This window comes from Accipiter gentilis, chromosome W (genome assembly GCF_929443795.1).
Source record: "Accipiter gentilis chromosome W, bAccGen1.1, whole genome shotgun sequence".
Classification (NCBI taxonomy): domain Eukaryota; kingdom Metazoa; phylum Chordata; class Aves; order Accipitriformes; family Accipitridae; genus Astur; species Astur gentilis.
The window spans coordinates 9,207,639-9,224,048 of record NC_064918.1 but is presented as its reverse complement, the minus strand read 5'-3'; the positions used below and the strand labels follow the sequence as shown (position 1 = coordinate 9,224,048).

General features: G+C 62.5%; 2 protein-coding genes across 5 annotated transcripts; both read right to left on the bottom strand.

The window, feature by feature from the left end:
* Nucleotides 1–563: 563 nt before the first annotated feature.
* On the bottom strand, nt 564–11,178 carry LOC126035255 (CLK4-associating serine/arginine rich protein-like). 2 transcript variants are annotated; one of them, XM_049793594.1, is made up of 21 exons: nt 9,335–10,044; nt 8,585–8,684; nt 8,101–8,198; nt 7,474–7,575; nt 6,559–6,638; nt 6,211–6,295; nt 5,669–5,814; nt 5,479–5,575; nt 5,209–5,287; nt 4,926–4,999; nt 4,678–4,719; nt 4,311–4,538; nt 3,366–3,608; nt 2,741–2,911; nt 2,588–2,627; nt 1,534–1,594; nt 1,331–1,389; nt 1,198–1,244; nt 1,007–1,089; nt 765–789; nt 564–653 (listed from the first exon to the last, which is right to left on the bottom strand). In XM_049793594.1, exons 1-21 carry the CDS (start codon nt 9,631–9,633, stop codon nt 617–619), a joined length of 2,196 nt encoding a protein of 731 aa, XP_049649551.1. In that variant the 5' UTR covers nt 9,634–10,044; the 3' UTR covers nt 564–616. The 2 variants fall into 2 exon arrangements, with proteins under 2 accessions (XP_049649551.1, XP_049649552.1); XM_049793595.1 differs by lacking the exon at nt 9,335–10,044 and adding an exon at nt 11,106–11,178 and having other exon boundaries at nt 765–848; nt 1,331–1,594.
* LOC126035274 (transcription factor RelB homolog) lies at nt 8,653–16,370 on the bottom strand. Of its 3 annotated transcripts, none has more exons than XM_049793670.1 (11): nt 16,236–16,370; nt 15,615–15,668; nt 14,471–14,955; nt 13,613–13,770; nt 13,285–13,376; nt 13,045–13,176; nt 12,537–12,641; nt 11,853–12,068; nt 11,320–11,388; nt 11,106–11,183; nt 8,653–8,739 (listed from the first exon to the last, which is right to left on the bottom strand). In XM_049793670.1, the coding sequence occupies exons 1-11, from the start codon at nt 16,357–16,359 to the stop codon at nt 8,702–8,704; spliced, it is 1,551 nt and encodes a 516-aa protein (XP_049649627.1). In that variant the 5' UTR covers nt 16,360–16,370; the 3' UTR covers nt 8,653–8,701. The 3 variants fall into 3 exon arrangements, with proteins under 3 accessions (XP_049649627.1, XP_049649625.1, XP_049649626.1); XM_049793668.1 differs by lacking the exon at nt 8,653–8,739 and adding an exon at nt 10,175–10,676; XM_049793669.1 differs by lacking the exon at nt 8,653–8,739 and adding an exon at nt 10,175–10,673.
* Between the last annotated feature and the right edge of the window lie 40 nt (nt 16,371–16,410).

Below are 16,410 nucleotides of genomic sequence, written 5' to 3'. Positions count from 1 at the left end.
TTGCAGCTCCCGGAGGGGGGACATACACATGGGACACAGGTGGGTCCTATGGGGAAGAACACAGTGGGGGTCTCAGGTGCCACCACCCCCCCCAGGAGCTGCCATGCCAGGGCTGGTGGGGGTCCTATGCCTGCCACAGGGTCACAAAGGTTCCAGCCAAGGTTTCAACCCCACTTCACCCCGATTCCAGGCACTTCTGGGGGAGCAGATGACAGCACAGGGGGTACAGACAAACCTCTGGCACCATTACCTATGGGGGCTAGGGGCCATCCAGGGCAGTCACACCTGATTTTACCTCCGGGCAGGGGTCGAGGTGCCGTTTTCAGCACCACCAACGTGGAAGCTGTGGTGTTCCAGGTGGATGCCCTACAGACACCCCTGGGGGTGCAGGTAGCCATGCTGCTGCGTTATGCCAACATCCTCGCCTACACCTTCCTCCTCGTGTGACCCGTTAATAAAACAAAAACCCCCTTTTTCCAACAAAACCCCCTTTTTTCTGACCATAATTACAATTTTTCTGGGGCGACAGAGGTGGGAAAAAACCCCAAGGTGACAGTGGAAGATTCAGGTTTTCCATCTTTTATTTGCTGTCTGCAAAGCTGACACCATTTCCCCGTCAGTGGCGGTAGTGAGGGCTCCGGGACCGGGAGCTCCTGCAGATGGGGTGGGGGGGAAAGAGGGGTGGGTGAGAATGGGGGTTCCCCAGGGAGCTGCCCTGACCACCAGGACCTCCCCCACCCGTGGGGTGGGAGAGGGGAACGTACCTCCGGGAGGAGCTGTATTCCCGACCTGCAAGACAGAGGGGACACACTCAGGTGGCGCAGCCCCTTTTCCACCCATTTTTTCCCCTGGAATACAACTTTTCTTTTCCACCCTGCAAAGGCCCAACGTGTGTGTGTGGGGGGGAAATCCACTCCCCATTGTTTTGGGGGGCTCCACTGAACCCCTTCACCCCCCCCTCCCCACACACACACTGTCAATGGGCTCCCGGTCAGCTGGCACTCACCATAGCACGGGGATGGAGACCGGCTCTGCCGGCTGTACTGCCTCTCCCATTCCTCCCGCTCCTTCTCCCGGCGCTCTCTCTCCCTGCCAAAAAATAAAACGAGGTTGGGGGGTGCAGCCAGCAGCAGTGGGGGTCATGTTGCAGCCTGCACCCACCAAATCCACCCAGTAAAGGGACGGGAGAAGATTTACTTCATGCGGATTTTCCGGGCCATGGCACGCAGCTCATCCTCCCGCTCCTGGAAGAGAAGAGCATTCCCGTTAACCGGCTCCAGCCCCCCCCAGGTTGCCAGCCCGGCCCCTCCCCCAGCCTCACCCCCCCTACCTGTCTCTCATGCTCCTGTTGCAGCATTTTTTCCTGCGCCGCCTTTTTATCAGCTTTAACTATTAAAAAAAACAAACCACAAAACAAACCAAACCCAAAGAGCAGGGGGCTGAGAGAGGGTATGGGGGGGTGGGAGGTGTGTGCATGCGTGTGTGTGTGTGTGTCAGGGTGTGGTGGAGGTGGGGGCCACAGGTGCTGCTTACACTGCCGGTTCAGCGCCTTCTGCATGCGCAGCTTCAGCTTCTCCTGCGGTGTCAGTTTGGGCTGCAAACAAACCAAAATGGTGTGTGAAAGGTGGGGTGGGGGGACGGGGATGAGGACACAGTGCAAGCCACGCTGGCCAGACCTGGGGACCCCCCCAGGCTCCCCCGCGGCAGACACTGGCTTTGAGTGCTGGCCAAGCTGGATCCCAGCACCACCACCTGCCTTGCCACAGTGACAACTCTGACCGCCCCCTGCCCCGAGCCCCTCTACAGGGCCTGGGTGTCCCTGCCCACATTGCTGGGGGGCTTTGCCAGTGCCCGCACCCTGTCCCCGAGCAGCAGGGACACCTGTGGGTGCTGTGGGGACAAATGGTGGCTGTTGAGGGTGGCCTTGGACAACAAGCTGCACCCGTGGCCCCAGGTGGTGGCACTGGCACCCCAAGGATGCACAGACACAGCCCAAAAGCACCCAGGGACAGGGTGGCCTGGGGACGGAGGGTAGCCTGGGACAGCCCGAGGGCATGGAGGGGCCACTCACAGAGCCAGAGAGGACAGCCGTGCCCTGCATTCTGTTGGCAGTCTGGCCAACCCCCCTGCGAGCAGGGCGAGGGGCTCCCCCGGCCCCCTGCCACCACCTCCACCCCCTCCCTGGAGCAGCACTAGAACCCGCTGGGCATGGGGACAGACCCCAGGGTGCAAGGACAGCCACCAGTGACAGCCTGGACCCAACAAAGCAGGGCAGGCATCCCCCAGCTTCGGCACAGATGGCACCCAGCTGGATCCCGGGGGTCCCCATTCCTCCCCCCACCTCCCCACCACCCAGAGCCAAGACTGCCCTGAGCAGCCCGTGGCCCCGCTCCTGTCCAGCAGCCCCCCTCTCAAGCTCCAAGGAGGGAGCAGGACCGGCACCCGGTCAAGGAGGGATGGGACGCAACGGGTCACAGGGGCAACCGGTGCCAAGTCCTGGCACCTCCACCAGCCCGTCCACCACTATGTCCCTTAGTGTGCTCTGCAGTGATGCCAATTAAACAGGTGAGGTTAAATTCTTACTGACTTTGGCAGCTCCTGTCTCTTTACCGGCAGCAGTGTCAGCCCTAAAAGCAGGAGAGAAAAAAAAAAAAAAAAAGAAAAAAAAAAAAGAGCATGAGGATCAATGCAGGGGCTGCTCAATACCCTGGGTGCCCCCCCGACCCTTCCCCTCCCTCACTTTTTCAGTTTCTCCCCCACAGCAGGTGACGCTGCAGGCCTCGGCGGTTTCTCTCGCACTGGAGACATTGATTTGCTGCGGCTCTGCGAATTGCTGGGACTTCGGCTGCTGCTCCGGTGTCGGCTGGACCTGCTGCCTCGCCAGTAGCGCTCTCTGGACCTGGAATGGCTCCTGCAGACAGGGAATCAAGGTGGAAGGGGTGTTTGGGGGGGGGGGGCACCCAAAGGGTGACTGGGGTCCGTCCCCCCCCCCCCCGCACCCCAACAGCAAGCAGAGATGGTGCTGGGGGAACTCACGGTGAAGCCACCCACTAGCAGGGTAAGTGATGGGACATATTTCCCTTTATTCGACACTGGCGAGACTTTTTTTTTTTTTTTGATACAGGGACCAGTGTGGGACTCCCAGTAACAAACTGGGACCAGTCTGGCAGGGGCTGGAGCACTGAGCGGGAGAGGCCAAGATGCGTGGGCTTGTTCAGCCCAAAGAGGTGGCTGAGGGGACAGCACCGCTGCCTGTGGCTGAGCAGGAGGACAATGAAGCCACTGGTAAAACTCGCCATGGAGGAGCCCAGTAGAGAAGTGGGGCAAAACGGGCAGGAACCAGGACAGCAGAGGACAGAGCTCACCTGGAGCGGCAGCAGGAGCTGTAGCGATACCCCCAGTTGGGGGAATAGGATCTGGAGCGACGCCGACTGTTCCGTGAGCCCCCTCCTGAGTAGCGGTGGCTGCGGGAGCGTGAGTACCGGCGGCTGTGGGAGCGGCAGTAGCGGCTGGAGTGGTGGTAGCCGCTGCCTCGGTGCGAGCGGGAGCTGGAGCGGGAGCTGGAGGATGAGGAGGATGGGGAGGTGGAAGAGGATGAAGAGTGTCTCCTAGAAGGGACACACAGGATGAGGTGTTGGCATCTGGGATGAGCTGGGACCCTCATTGCTCCCAGCACCAGGTGGTGCTGCACAGCATGGGTCCGGCCAGACCCTGCTGACAGCCCGTGGGCTGAGCCATGAGGAGAGAGCAGGCGCCTCTCCCCTGCCCAACACTGGCATTGAGCCTCCAGGCACAACTGGGACAGCCCTGGAGCCACTCAGCCCTCTGCCAAGGGGCTCTGAGCCCCCCAGACCCCCAGCTGTGCTGGGAAAGGAGCCACGATGGCCGCCCCGATTCCCTCCCTGAGCTCTCCAGGAACTGGCAGACACTCTTTCTTTTAGGGCAGGAAACTGCTTGACTCACACCCAAATTCCAGCCTCCCCCAAGCCCACCCATCTCCAGGAAGACCCGGAGATGTCATGAAGATCCCCTCAAAGCTGGCAAGCCCTGCCCCAGCACTGCAGCAGAACCGGGGCAGGCACACGGCCTACGTGGTTACATGATGGAGAACCCACCTGCTCCCTCCCACCACGTTCCCCCCTCTGCCCCTTGAGCAGCAGCCAGGCATCGGGAGCATCCCCTGCTGGTGTCTCCACGCCAGGCTGGCCTGGCTCCATGCCCGCGAGGGGCCGGCAAGCTCGTCTGGCCATCACTGCCGTGCCTCTGTGGGTAAGGGTTGGGAAAGTGAGCCAGATGGGAGAGTTACCGACCGGGACGAGGTGCTATGACCTGCCGCGGTGCTGCCCAGCTGCCCTGGGGCAGAACGCTGTTTGCCAAGTGTGGTGGCTTTTCTGGAGACGCCGCCAGCTTGCGCGGATGCTGCCACCGCTTCCTCATCGCTGCCGCCGAAGCTGGTGATGAAGGTGATCTTTTCCTCGTGGCCAGGAGATGGGGTGCGGGAACGGGAGCGGGATTCGGAGGTGGACTCTGAGGGGGAGCTGCGAGGTGGCGAGGAGGGAGGCAGCTTCAGTTGCCAAAAAAACTCCCTCCCAAAAACCACTGGGTGCCAGGTTCCCTGCGGGAAGGGGACGTCCCCAGCCTGGAGAACCCGCTCGTCCCGGGACTGCGGCCACTCACCGTTTGTAGGGATCATAGGTGGGACTGTCTCTCCGTGCGTAGCTGCGAAAGGAGAGGGCGTTAGGGAAGGAGATATCGGTGGGATGTCACCAGGGGCCAGAGCTGCTGGGACCCCACGCAAACTGGCATGGGCACAGATGACGCTTAGGACGGAGCAGAGAGGAGCTGCCTGGGATGGATACGAATGGACCAGGGCCGTGGCCGAGCTCCGGGAGCCCCGGTCTCGGCTGCCGGGCCAGGACACTCACCTGGGTGGGCTGATCTTCCTCCCTTTCAAGCGTTTCTCCCTGAACTCCCTTCTTTGGCGGCGAGAGCGACGGCCCTAGGAGAGCAGCCTGAGCTAAGAGACAGCATTGACCCTGGGGGAAGTCGCCCCAGGAGTTTGCGGGCCCCCCTTGGGAGGCAGAGGTGCTTCCGTGAGCAGGGAGGGGGCCCAAGGCACCCACAAGACCCAGTCTGCTGCCCCGGGAGGCTCCCGGCCAGCTAAGGCTCGCAGCGGGACAGGGCAGAGCTTGCCAGAGCTTCCCTTACCGAGTACATCGCCTTTTCTTCTTCCAGGGCTTTGGCATTTTTAATAGCTTCTGCCTCTTCTTTGTCCTTCCGCAACATCCTTTTCCCCCCCAAAAAAGAGAAACCCTCAGTAAGAGCCCACCGGCCAGCACCGTGCTCAGGGGAGACTTTTTTGGGGACCCCCATCCTAGAGACAGGCACATCTGCAAAGGATTCAGCCCCCAGTGAGAAGGGGAGGCCCCGGTGAGGCTCCGCTGGGTTCCTGGTGCTTATCCCAGCTGCCAGCCGTACCTGACAAAGTCCCCTTCTGCCATGCCATATGCAGTCGCCTGCTTGTTCAGGTCAGCCACCTGTTCCTGGTTCAGCTCATCCACATCCACTTCCACATCTGTGGGCAGAGCACAGGCAGCTCAGCGGCAAGGCAGGGCTCAGCACGTCTACCAAACCAGGGTGAAGCAGCCCGATAAGGGAGGGCCATTACCGATATCAGGGATGACTTCATCTTCGTCTGTGTTGCTGTCTTCCTCAGAGTCTTCCTCGTCCCCTCGCTTCTCCAAGGAGTTCTCGAGCTCAGCCACAGTGCTGTCCTCATACGTGTAGCCGATGGAAGCCTTTTTCTCCGCCAGCCTGGGCACAGACACACTTAAGCCCCTGCCCGCCTCTCCATGCCAGGCCGCATGAGAAGGCATCAAGACAGAAAGCTTCCTTGGGAAGAAACCAGCCCTTCCTCTGCCTCCCTCCTCAGCCACCACCGCTCTGCTCAGCCCCAGGATGGCCTCGCGGCCACAGCGACAAGGACGGGACAGATATTTCAGCGCAGAAACACGGGGATGACTTCAGAGCATCACCAAAAGCAGCCGAGGGTGGATGGTGCAGCCGGTGGCTGCTCAGTCCCACCCCGATAGAGGGGAAACTGGGACTGGTCGAAGAGTGGGTGTTTCCGAGGCCGTGGAGCCGTGCTCCCAGGACAGTGTCTGAGGACAGGAACATGACAACCGCCCTTTGTCACCTCTTCTCACTCACTTCTTTTTCTCATCTTCATTTGGCTTTTGGAGTCCCCCATAGAGCTCATCAATGTAGATCTGGTAGAGGCACTGCTCCTCTGAGACTGCAACCACACAGGGAAGTTACCAGCCTGCTTTACGCCCACTTGAGAGAACAGCTCAGAGAGCTGATTAACTGCAGCTCATTAGAGGGGACGCAGCTCTCCCAGCACCTCGCCACCCCCAGAGCAGGAACAAAACCCTCCCCTCACCCTTCAGCTGGTGCTACATTGAGCCATGCCCTGGAAGAGCTGGGATTTCCCCCGAATCGTGGGGGCTCGCTCTGTCTCACGTGGCCCTGACCCTCCCACCTGCACCAGACACTTACTACCGGCAAAGTCGTTCTGCACCAGGCCTCGGTACCGCTCATAGTTACACTTTCTCTCATCAGACTCCTGCTCGGGGGAGCTGGAAAGGAGCAGATGCAGCTTTTGGTGCTCACAAGCCTCTGGGGAGATGGAGGTTCCCCTCTCCCCAAGGGATTTTGGACTCCAGAAAAACCATAACCCCTTTCTGCTTGGCTTAGCGAGATCAGATCCCCTGCTGTGTGGGGAGATCAGGGCTGGGGTTTGTGGGTGAAGTATCACATACTGGTCTGGAATTCCCTTGAAAACCCAGCAAAGGGGCCAAACTCCTCTCCGGAGCTCGTGCCAAGGCCGAAGAGGGTAAGGAGGTGCTGGAGCAGCAGTGAGCAGGGGCAGGAAGGGAACCTGGCTGCTCTTCACAGACCCAGACCTGGGGGGATATTTGCCTTCTGCCCCGTCCTTGCTCAAAGCAGGGCCGACTACAGCAGCCTCCTCCAGCTGAGCAGCACCTCTCTCCAGAGAGAGAGAACCTTCCCAGCCTCTGGGGGTTGTGCTGGTACTTAACTCCCTCACTCTAATTTTGGCCTTTTCATCACACCCTTTTACTGCAAATCTCTGCAAAGAGCTCAGCTCCATCCTCTCTAAGATTTTAGGTACAGAAAAGCTGCTGTGGGGTTCCCCTTTGCTCCGTGCTCCAGTCCTACCCATCCCGCTGCACTCGTTCCAGCTTATCCTCCCAGTACTGGGATCTCCACACTGGTCCCAGTACAGAAAATCTAAAAAGCAGCCCTGTCCGCTCTGCAGCGACCCCAGCCAGGCTTGCAGGTGACGCCGGCTCCAAAACCTCAGGCAACCACGCCAAAACAGACCCCGAGAAGGCCTGATCTGGACCCAGAAGCTCCCATCAAAGCAGGGTGCCCTGGCACCCCATGGCTTACATGGGGTTCAGCAGGGGCGGGGTGTACATGGGGATATAATCCAGGTGCGCCCGCACGTCGAAGCGGTCAATCATGTTGTTCGTGTCCCCCTGCCAGGGCATCCTGCAAGGGGAGAGAGATGTCGTCAGGGCTGGGGGACAGCCAGGAAGCCCCCCCAGGAGGAGCTGGGTCCCCCCAAACCCGCACAAACTGCCCCGCCATCAAGCACCAATGGGCGCGCTCGGCTCTTCTGCATTAGTCATTCCCGAGCAGGGAGGGGAGAACCAACTCATTTGCCACAGCAGCATCTCCTAGAAGCTCTGGCAGAGGAGGAGCCGAGTCCTTTTTATTTGGTTTTGACAAGCAGAAACTGGCCTAGATTTCATTTCCCAGGGCGGGAGGAACCCAGCCAGCCCCAGGGCTGCGCTACAAGGAGCCGAGCAGCCGGGCACATACCGCCAGCCAGGCAAGAACCCCCCCCAACACACCCCCGAACCCTTGCCAGTGGGCTCAGCACTTCTCAAAGATACTGTGGCTGCATGAGAGCCCCCCCAGGCTTCAGCAAGGCACTGACCGCTCCCCCCAAACCCCCCAGAGCTGCTTGGGGAGCAGCGGGAGATGCCTCCAGCCCCATGCGGGGCTACTCACATGTTGACAGGGCTTTCAGCGGCCAGTGCGATGGCTGAGTCCAGATGGACCTTGCAGGCCTGGCCATGAACCTGGAGAAACTGGGCCGGGTCCTTTTTCTAGGAGAAGTGGAAACCCCCAAAGTTAGAAAAAAAGAAAAAAAAAGAATAAAACCCCCAAGGGTTAGGAAAAGAGGGAGCCCCAAGCCCCAGGGAAAAGGGGGAGCAGGAGCCCCGGGGGAAAGGGGGAGCCGAAAGGGGGGTAGTTTTGTTTGTGTGGATTTAGGGTGCCCACCCAGGGACACCCACGTGGGGTCCCCGGGGGAAGGCAGGCGGCAGCAAGTGCTACAGCTCCTTCCATCCATCCCTCTTTCACCTCCAAAACAAGCCGCGAAGCGCCCAGACGGTTCCCAAATGCCCCAGGCATGCCCCAAATCAGGGCCCAGCCAGCGATGATGGGGGGCCACCGCTGTCCCCGAGGAGGGGACGAAGTCAGGGCCACTCACGATCTTCTCATAGTATTCCCTACGGCGTTCCGCTCGCTTCTTGTAGTCCACCATCATCCCTCGCAGCTTGCGCTCATGCTTGCGGGCTTCATGCCACATCCTGGCGTCCCCAAGATGTCAATGAGCTGGGGGGGCTGGGATGGGTGGGGCTCCCACTGGGCACCAAGAAGGAAAAGGAGAAGGAGGAAGAGGAGCTGTTCCCTACCTGAGGGTGGAGGGCTGCATTAGGGGACATGAAGAGTCCGCGGGGGGTGACGGGACATGACATAGTGGGTAGGGGACACCTGGCAGGGACGTGTGAGCACCCATGGGTGATGGGATGGAGCACCAGGCACCCCCCGGGGAGGGGAATAAGAAGGGGGGGGGGGGGGCACAGAGACGGGGGGGAAAGGGGAGCACCGGGGGGGGGGGGGGGGGGGGGAACGGAGGCGAGAAAGACACCAGGTAGCTCTAGGGGAGGTGGAGGGACACACACCGGGAACCCTCCCCGGGGCTGGGGAGGACACGGACACATCCCAGGGCAAGGTCGGGGGGGACACGGGGCGACTCTCGGGGCGGTGGGGGGGGAAGGGAGGGCCCCGGGTAGAGGCCCCAGATAAGGTCCGGCGCGGATGTCCCTACTGGACCCGAGCGGGAGCCGCTGTACCGGTGGGGGGGGATGGGGGACAGACGGACACGCGACACCCACCAGCAGATTAGGGGAAGGGAGGACCAAAAGTGGAGGCGGCCCCGCCGCCACTAATCACTTACCACCGGGCCCGTGGCCACGGAGCGACCCGGAAACGGAAGTGAAACTGCCAGGGAAGGGCCAGAAAAGGGCAGGAAGGGAGGTACGCCTTGGGGCAGGTGGAAGACGTTATAGGGAGGGTAGGGTCAATGGTAAAGTGGCGCGGCCTTCGCAGTACCGCCCCCCTGAGAGGCGGGGCAGCGGAGCCTGTGCTGGTACCAGTCCTAGGGGAATACTGGGTAAGGCTGGTCCCAGTCCTTAGGCTATAACTAGGCCCGGCTGATCCCAGTACCGGTCCCAGTTCCCAGGCTATACTGGTCATGGTGCTGGTCCCAGTCCCCGGGCTATGCTGGGCCAGGCCAGCCCCATTCCCAGGGCTATACTGGGCCTGGCTGGTCCCGGTGCTGGTCCCAGTTCCCAGGGGATACTGGGCTATACTGGTCCTGGTGCTGGTCCCCGTCTCCGGGCTATACTGGTCCTGGTGCTGGTCCCAGTCCCAGGGCTGTACTGGGTTTGGCTTGTCCCAGTCCTTAGTCTATACTGGTCCAGGCTGGTCCCAGTAGTGGTCACAGTTCCAAGGGCTATACTGGTCATGGTGCTGGTCCCAGTTCCCAGGCTATACTGGTCCCAGTACCAGCCCGTCCCACTGCCGTATCCATCCCAGCGCCGGGGTATGGCTGGGGTTTCCCAGCAGGGACTTCTACTGGGAACCAGTTCTCCCAGTATCCCCGTTATCCCCCCCCCCCCCCCCCAATTCCCCCCCCGGGCAGGATGAGGCCAGCAATGGAATCCATGGCTTTATTCCCCCCCCATCCCCGGCACACAGGGATGAGGGACCTGCAGGACCGGGGCAGTGGCACATGTGTGTGTGTGTCCCCCATAAATATAGTGCAAAGCAGCTTGAACTGGGGTGGGGTGGGGGGTGTCCTTCCCAGGGGGGGAGCTCCGTGCCGCCCCAGCGGGGCCAGCCGGCCTGGGGCAGGGGGGGTTGGGGACAAGGGGGACCCCCCCCAGCTGGGGGGGGGTAATGGGGTGCCCCAAGTCTGTGCTGGGGAAGAAGGGGGGGTTTGGGGAGGACTCAGACATCCCCAAGGCACAGGTCAGCCTCTTTGTAGTGCCCGGGGAACATATGGGTGCCCACCAGGCTGGCAGTGGGGTGGGGGTCGGTGAGGGGGAAGGGGGGGGCAGGGGGTGGGGAACTGTAGGGCTCGGCCAGCAGTTCAGGGCCCAGACAGGCTGGGAAGTCCAGGGGGGGGTAGGGGGGGGGCAACCCCTCACGGAGGGCTGGGGGGGCCAAAGGGACGTAGAACTGGGCTAGGGCATCGAAGGGTTCCGGCTCGGCAGTGAAGAGGGCGAAGGCATCTTCTGGGGGGGGGGGGAAGAGGGTTTAGGGGGGCTCTGGGGGGTCCTCCCAACCCCCCAACACCCTCCTGGGGTGACACCAGGGCAGGACACACACACACTCTCAGAGTTGTGGGGGTCCCCTTAGGGCTGCTCCCAACTCTGGGGGTGACCCTGGGGCTGTGAGGGTTTTGGGGACCCCTCCCATGTCTGGGGGTGACCCTGTGGGTCCCCAGGGGCCTCTCCCAAGTCTGGGGGGACCCATATAACAGGGTGGGGGGGTCTTGGGGTCCCCTCCCATGTCTGGGGGTGACCCTGGGGGGCCCCAGGGGCCTCTCTCAAGTCTGGGGGTGACCTGGAGATGTCTCCCACCCTTGCGGGGGGGGGGGGGGGGCTCTTCTGACCCCAGGTCAGGCTATGGGTGCCACTGCATCCCCCTCCCCAGGGACCCACCTGCCACCGGCAAGGGCGCGAAGTGATCCATGTATCCCAGTGGCTTCTTCCTCCTCTTGGCTTCAATCCCATATGGATCTGCAGGGCCGGGGAGGGGGCATGGGGTGAGGGGAGCATCACAGCATGGGAAAGGGGAGGGGGTGTCCCCCTGATATTGGGGTGACCTCCACATGAAGCCTTCTCCCCTTCATGGGGGGTCCCTGCCAGCACCCACCTGTGCTCGAGAGCTCCTCCAGGACATCAGGCATCCCCCGCTTCCGCTTCACGTTCACCCCGTAGGCATCTGCGGGGAGGGGATGTGGGGGGGGGCCATGAGTGCCAGGGTGTCTCCCCCACCCCTTGGTCCCGGGTCTCACCCTGTTAGCCTTGTCCCCATGCTGGGAGTCTGTCCCCAGCCTGGAGAGACCCGTCCCTATGCCACAGGCTTCATCCCTTTCCCAGGCGGCCCATTTCCATCCCACATCCCCATCCCACAGGCCTTGTCCCCATCCCAGGGGGGCTGTCCCCAACCCCATGTCCCCATCCTTCAAGCCTTGTCCCCATCCTGGGGACTTGTCCCCAGTCCTGTGGGCTTTCATCATCATCATGTAGGGTGTCCCCAATCCCCCTCACCCCACTCTTGAGTGGCTCATCCCTGTCCCAGAGGGGCTGTCCCCATTGTGGGGGGCCACATCCCAACCCCGGGGGTCCTGTCCCCATCCCGGGGGCCTGTCATCCCTCTCCCAGGGCACGTGACTGTGCGGGTACCATGGTCCTTGGGCAGGTAGGTGAAGCGGAAGGACTCGCTGCAGACGCTGTCGGTGAGCCGTTGCAGGAAGACCTCCACCTCCACAGGCTCAGCCAGCTCCAGGTGCTGGTAGGGCGGCGTCTTGAAGACGATGGCAACCTGGCGGTGCACATCAGCCTGCGAGAAGTCCGCCCGCGCCTCCCACGTCTCCTTCCGGAAAACCACCGCGATGTCCTCTGTAGGGATTAGGAAGGGGGCGGTCAGTGAGGCAGCGGGGGGTCCCCCCTCCAGCCCTCAAAGTCGCTTATCGACACTTGGAGTCCCCCCTCCAGCACCCTGAGGTCCCCTCTCCTGCACCCAGGTCACCCCTTCCTGCCCTCTACACTTCCAAAAACCACCCAAGATCCCTCCCATCATGACTTGGAGGTCCTCCCTCTCCAGCCCAGGGGCCCTTCCTCTACAGCAGAGGGGCTGGGGGGTTGCAGGACCCCCTTGGTCCCCCCTCCAGCACCCAAGGGGTGTTTAGGAGCCCAGGGGAGGTGGCACCTCCCAGCTCCCAATCCCATTTAGACCCATACCCAAAAGTTTCCAGCAGTTCTGGTATTCATCACCCTCCTTCACCCCCATCCTGGCTTCCTTTGGGGGGTAATTTGGCCCCCAAAGATGCCCTCGGGGTCACAGGGCTCCCAGCTCACCCCCGGTACCTTTCTGGACTTTGTCGCAGAGCAGGTAGAGCTCCTCGCCGCCCGTACAAGGGCCACTCTCCTTGTTCATCCGGCAGATCCGCAGCTCCGAGGTGTTGGTGGACTCTGCAGACAGCATCACGGCTCAGGCTGTGAGCCGGGAAGGTGGCTCCCAAACCGTCCAGGTGTTGCACCAGTCATCGGACTGGGACAGGACACCAGGACCAGGCTCAGGCACCGGGAACGTTCCCATTGGCATCATCTCTTCCAAACCAGCCGTCACGCAGGGTACCGGCTCCATGGGATGCAGGTGACCATCCCACCCCAGGCACAGGGGACAAATCCCCACTGGCCACATGGGACCAACCCTGGCCAAACCCTACGGCCTGAGCCAGGCCCTGGTGAGGAACCAGTTGGTGCAACCTCATCACCCATCCCACCCCAGAACCAGATGCCGGAGCAGGGAGTGTTTGGGGGGGGGGGGGGGGGGGGGGGGCAGGGATATGAAGTCCCCACCACCACCACATACTCTTGTCGAAGATGGGCTCCGAGAGCACCGGGCTGAGGTGCCGTGTCTGCCCGGAGCTGTCCTTGTAGGAGGCCTGGAAGCAGATCCTTACCACGTTCATGTCCACCTCCTGATGGTTCTTGAGGGAACCGGCTGGGGGAAAGAAGAGGGGATGGTCAGTGGTCCCCCCAGGATCCAGATCCCCTGCAGCGATAGGGTCTCAGTCCCCAGGAATGTCTCTGCTTGAGCCCCCCCCGCCACCTTTGAAGGGGTCAATGCCCAACTGCAGCTTCTTCTCTATCGCCGCCTCGATCTCCTTCTTCTTCACGCACTGGATGCCCAGGTTGCTAAAGCTGCCAGGGAGCAGAGACGTGCTGGGAAGGTGAATCCCCCCATCCAAAACTCCAGGGGACCCAGGTATCCTGCCCCTCCCAGCCTCCCACTACCCAGGGAACCCCCCCAAAAAACAGCCTTTGCCCTGCCGGCGCCAACTCCAGCATGAACCGATGCCAGCGTCCTGGTGCAAGGTCTCTGCCCCAGCCCGGCGCAGCTCTCTGCCAGCGGCAGGACTCATCCTGACATCGCATACCTGTGCTTGGGGTTGGTCTGGGGCTTGAGGACGACCTCGCAGAGCCCGTTGCTGCAGTCCTTGCCCACCAGGCCGTGGGGGTGGACGCGGTAGGGCCAGTCCTTCCGCACCAAGCACGCCGTCACCTTCACCTCAGGGACTGTGTGGCAGTTCAGCAGCTGGGGAGACACGAGCCATCAGCACGACCCCAGGTATACCGACAACGGGGGAGACCCCCTGCCCAGAAACACGGCAGGGGGGAAAGCACCCCAGCATGGGCTCCAGCACCCACTGGGATCCAACCACCCCCCCACCCGCAGGGCCCTGGCACCACCCCATGGGGATCAGGTACCTTCCAGCACCCAGCTGGCACCCACCACCCCAGGGAGACATTAGTCCAATCCTAGTCCCAGTTTTGGTCCCAGTCCAGTCCCAGTCCCAATTCCAGTACCAATTCTAGTCCCAGTCCAGTTCCCAGTCCCAATCCCGGTCCCATCTCAGTGCCAATCTCGGTCCCAATCCCAGTGCTGGTCACAGTCCCAGTACCAATTCCAGTCCCAGTTCCAGTCACTGTCCCCATCCAGTTCCCAGTCCCAATCCCAGTCCCAGTCCCCGTCCCGTCTCAGTGCCAATCTCAGTCCCAATCCCAGTGCTGGTCCCGGTCCCAGTCCAGTCTAGTCCTAGTCCCAGTCCTCCCAACACAGGAGGCCCCTATGCTCAAGGACAGGCACCGAGCACCCCAAAGCCCATGGGTTTCCGCATCCCCCTGGCACCCACAGGGCTCTGGCAGCCCCCCAGCACTCTTCTACCACCCCCAAACCTCAGCCCTCCCACCCTGGCCTGCCTCTGAGCCAGGCATCGGCCGCGCGGCACGCTCACCTCGATGGCTGGCAGCGTCTTGCTGGCGTCGGTGCTGCTCTCGCCCAGGATGCTGCCGGCCGAGCGGCCCTCGCACTCGTAGCGAAAGCGCATGCCCCGCTGCTTGGGCTGCTCCGTGATCACCAATTTGGGTGGCTCCAGCAGCTCCTCCAGCTGCTCTTTGCTGTGTCCGGCAACCAGAGACCACCGGTGCCACCCACCAGCGCCTGTTGTTCCCCGCGGCACCAGCTTGGGTGACAGCGAGAGGGTGCTGAGGCTTTGGGTGAGCTGCGGGGACCGTGTGTCAGCTGGCAGCACTGTGGCACCATAGGGTGCCAAGCCGGCTGCCAGCAGGCAGGACTCAGCTGGGTGCAGCAGCCGGGTGGCCACCACGGGGCTGGAGCCACGGGCCACCAGCTTGGCCGAGCCTTTGGGCAACGCTTTGGGCAAGACGGCGGCCGGATCTGGCTGGAAACCATCCTCCTTCATGACTTCTTCAATGATCTCTGTGGGATGAGGAGGGTGTCAGGGCAGCCCTGAGACAGGGAGGACCCCGAGACCCTGGTGAGACCCCTCTGGGCTTGCTGTGCCCCCCCCCTCCATTTGCCCTGAGCCAGAGCAGGGGACAGGAGTGGCCAGATCCTGCCTCGTTTCCACCCAAAAATGCCTCCTTTGTGTTCAAGGCAGAGAATGGAGCAGCCATCGGGGGGGACGAGATGCCCCATCCCCTCCCCTGAACCCCACTGTGTCCCCGTGGGGGAGTTCACTGCTTCACAGCACACAGCTCTGCACCCCAGAGCCTGCTCACGGCCCCGGAGAGGATGGATTTGGCTTGTCCAGGCATGCAGAGCGGGGGGACCTCCATCGCCGGCTCTGTCACCTGAGGCTCCATGATCCTGCTCTGGCCGAAGTGCCCCGAAAACACGTGGCAAAACTTACCAGCTGCCTGCATACCCCTGGGTCCACTCACCTAAATCATCTGCAAAGGCAAACCCCCCCTGTGAGTCTCCCTCCAGCACCTCCCTTATCCTCGGGGGTCTTTGAGGGGGACCCTCCACCAGCCTGCCAGGGCCAAATTGGGGTCACCTCTGGTCCCAGTGTCCCAGCCCCAGGGTCTGTGACTGGGAAGGGACAACAGGATCCAGGGTGTGTGTGGGGGTCTTACCGGTCACAGGTGTGGCATGTGCCATGGCCAGGCCGGGATCCTGCAGGGCAGCTCCTGGGGGGGGACATGCAACTGTCACCCCACACAGCAGGACTTGCGGCGGGGGGGCACAGGGTTGCTGCCCCCCTCCCAGTGATCAAAGCTCCCCCAGAAAAGGGATTGGGGGATCCCCAAGATCATGCTCCCCCCTCACCAGAAACGAGGGGATCCCCAGGACCAGGATCCACCCAAAGCAGGGATCTGCCCCCCCCCCAGTCGGGATCAGGGGGTCCCCAGGACCATGACACCCCCCCCGAGGAGCTGTCAGGGGATCCCCAAGATACCCAACAAGTACCTGCCCCCCTCCAACCCCCCCAGGGCAGGAACCGGGGAGTCCCCAAGACCCACCCCCTCGTGACAGGGATCGGGGGTCCCCCGGCTCACTCCCCCCAGAAGGGACCAGGACCCTCCCGCCGCAGACCCCGATACCTTAGCCCCCCCCCCCTCAGATCCCGGTTGCCCCCCTCCTCCCCGGGGCAGGCCCCGGTTCCGCCCCCCGTCTCCATTTCCTTCTCCTTCTCTGGGCCAGACCCCAGCTCCCCCTCCTCCCGGTACCGGGGCAGGGCCGGGCCCAGCTCTCACCGAGCGGTAGGGCCATATCCCACCGGGGCCGCCGCCGCCGCCGGTGCCCCCCGCCCGCCCCCACCGGAGCCCGAGGCCGCGCGGCCGCCGTAGCTGGAAATCCCCACGCGGGCGGCGCCGCCATTGGCTGAGGCCGCTGAGGTCACCGCGCCGCGGGGCGGGCTAGGAAACCCCA

What these genes read in the sequence shown, in the direction of transcription:
- LOC126035274 (XM_049793668.1), bottom strand. Translation starts at nt 16,359, where the DNA reads ATGGCGGCGCCGCCCGCGTGGGGATTTCCAGCTACGGCGGCCGCGCGG. An exon ending in GGAGCCCATCTTCGACAAGA is followed by an intron (nt 12,642 to 13,044) that starts GTATGTGGTGGT and finishes TGCTGTCTGCAG; the next exon opens with AGTCCACCAACACCTCGGAG. An exon ending in CTGCGACAAAGTCCAGAAAG is followed by an intron (nt 12,069 to 12,536) that starts GTACCGGGGGTG and finishes TAATCCCTACAG; the next exon opens with AGGACATCGCGGTGGTTTTC.
- LOC126035255 (XM_049793594.1), bottom strand. Translation starts at nt 9,633, where the DNA reads ATGACCAGTATAGCCTGGGAACTGGGACCGGTACTGGGATCAGCCGGG. An exon ending in CCGCCCCTGCTGAACCCCAT is followed by an intron (nt 6,639 to 7,473) that starts GTAAGCCATGGG and finishes GCTCCTTTCCAG; the next exon opens with CTCCCCCGAGCAGGAGTCTG. An exon ending in TGAAGTCATCCCTGATATCG is followed by an intron (nt 5,576 to 5,668) that starts GTAATGGCCCTC and finishes CTCTGCCCACAG; the next exon opens with ATGTGGAAGTGGATGTGGAT.